Raw genomic sequence first — 1,491 nt, forward strand, 5'->3', positions numbered from 1 at the left:
GGGGGGGGCGGAAGCCATTGAGGGCAATCATGAATGTCAGGGACAATGGAGGAGGAAGATGGGACATGGCAGAGGGTGGGGATGGGGAACCTAGGATGGCAAAACAAAAGGCAAGGTATGCAGGACACAAAAATTGGGAAATCATTTGCTGAGAACATATATGTTGATGTGCTTGATTGAGCCAATGCACAGTGTATTTTGGATGGAAAATTCATATGTGTGTTGTGATGAGAAAAAAAAATTTATAATAAAAAACAAAGTATAAAAAAAAAAAAAGGAGGGAGAAGAGGATAAAGACAGCAGTGAACAATAGAGAGGCAGGATGTTAATGAGAAATAGATATGGTTTATTACCTGTTGATGATGACATGTATAGTATTCTCAACTGAACCGGTCTGGAAAGTATTTCATGATGGGTGAAGTCTTTTTAATAAGCAAAACGAGAAATAGTGATTGACTGTCTAAAAAAATTATAATAATAATTATTGGGAAAAGCATGGAAAAGATATTGAATGATAAAGCGGGGAGATTGATATCTCTGTATTGACTGACATGCATGGCATTCCCTTTTGAAAAAAGCAATGGAAGTCAATGTAAAGTTATATGTAATCTAGTGTAATAGAAAGAAGATTATGATGATAATAAAATTAAAATAAAATAAAATAAAATAAAAAAAAAATAACTGGCACCATATAATTTCTCTCATCTCTTTAAAAGACAATCTAATAAACACATGAGACTTCCTTTAGCCTAATACTGGGCAGTATCAGGGTGTTGAGTATCAATAACAACAAAAAGACAACCATTGACAACAGGCAAATACTGCTTTCATATATAAATGCCTCTCAATAGCCCTGCTAAAATAGCTTACAAAAGCTCATCTGCATGTGTCTACAGGCCAGATGTTTTAATCACATGTTTTCAAATTGGCTGCTCTCCACAATTACTATATCTACTATCAAAGAAATAAAAACATTAAGAACAAGAATAAATTTTGTTGCTTTATTAAATTGTTCCTCACAATTCTTTATAAAAATATGTCACTAAAAGGTCATTAAACAACTATTAAGACCTTCTATGTAAAGAACATTGATCAAAAGGAAGAGAATCTCTGTTCACAAGAACAAAACCTGACATCCTCTTGTTTCTAAAATATATGCATTAATATGTTTTAGAGCTATAAATATGTTTAAAAAGGTTATGAGTTATAAATAAATAAAATTTTTAAGTAAACCAAGTCCGTACAAAAGTTAAAATTATAATACATTTAACCCATTAATTCTGAAATTTAGTTTTGAATCTTCTTTATGAAAGAAAGGTACGCACTGTACCCTTAATTGTACTCCTACAAATAGGACATTTTCTTAGAGAAGGGGCACAATCTTTGCATACTACTAAATGGCCACAGGGAATAAACACTATGGACACTTCTTTGTCCATACACACTTTACATGTTCTTTCTTCTTGCAGTCTGCGCAACTGTTCTACCATC

At 32.6% G+C, this 1,491-nt stretch overlaps 1 protein-coding gene and 1 long non-coding RNA gene across 2 annotated transcripts in view; one reads left to right on the forward strand and one right to left on the reverse strand.

Moving 5' to 3' along the window:
- Positions 1-1,491, forward strand: part of LOC102494617 (uncharacterized) — a 33,550-nt gene that overhangs the window by 16,392 nt on the left and 15,667 nt on the right. The window lies entirely within an intron of this gene.
- The window catches only part of BIRC3 (baculoviral IAP repeat containing 3), a gene marked incomplete in the record, with an annotated part of 16,121 nt that continues 15,617 nt past the window's right edge, over positions 988-1,491 (reverse strand). Inside the window, 1 exon segment of the mRNA XM_014588428.2 lies at positions 988-1,483. Within this exon segment, the coding sequence (XP_014443914.1) occupies positions 1,305-1,483 (179 nt within the window).

The sequence above is a fragment of the Tupaia chinensis genome, unplaced genomic scaffold (assembly GCF_000334495.1).
Source record: "Tupaia chinensis unplaced genomic scaffold, TupChi_1.0 Scaffold000276_2, whole genome shotgun sequence".
NCBI classification, from domain to species: Eukaryota; Metazoa; Chordata; class Mammalia; order Scandentia; family Tupaiidae; genus Tupaia; species Tupaia belangeri.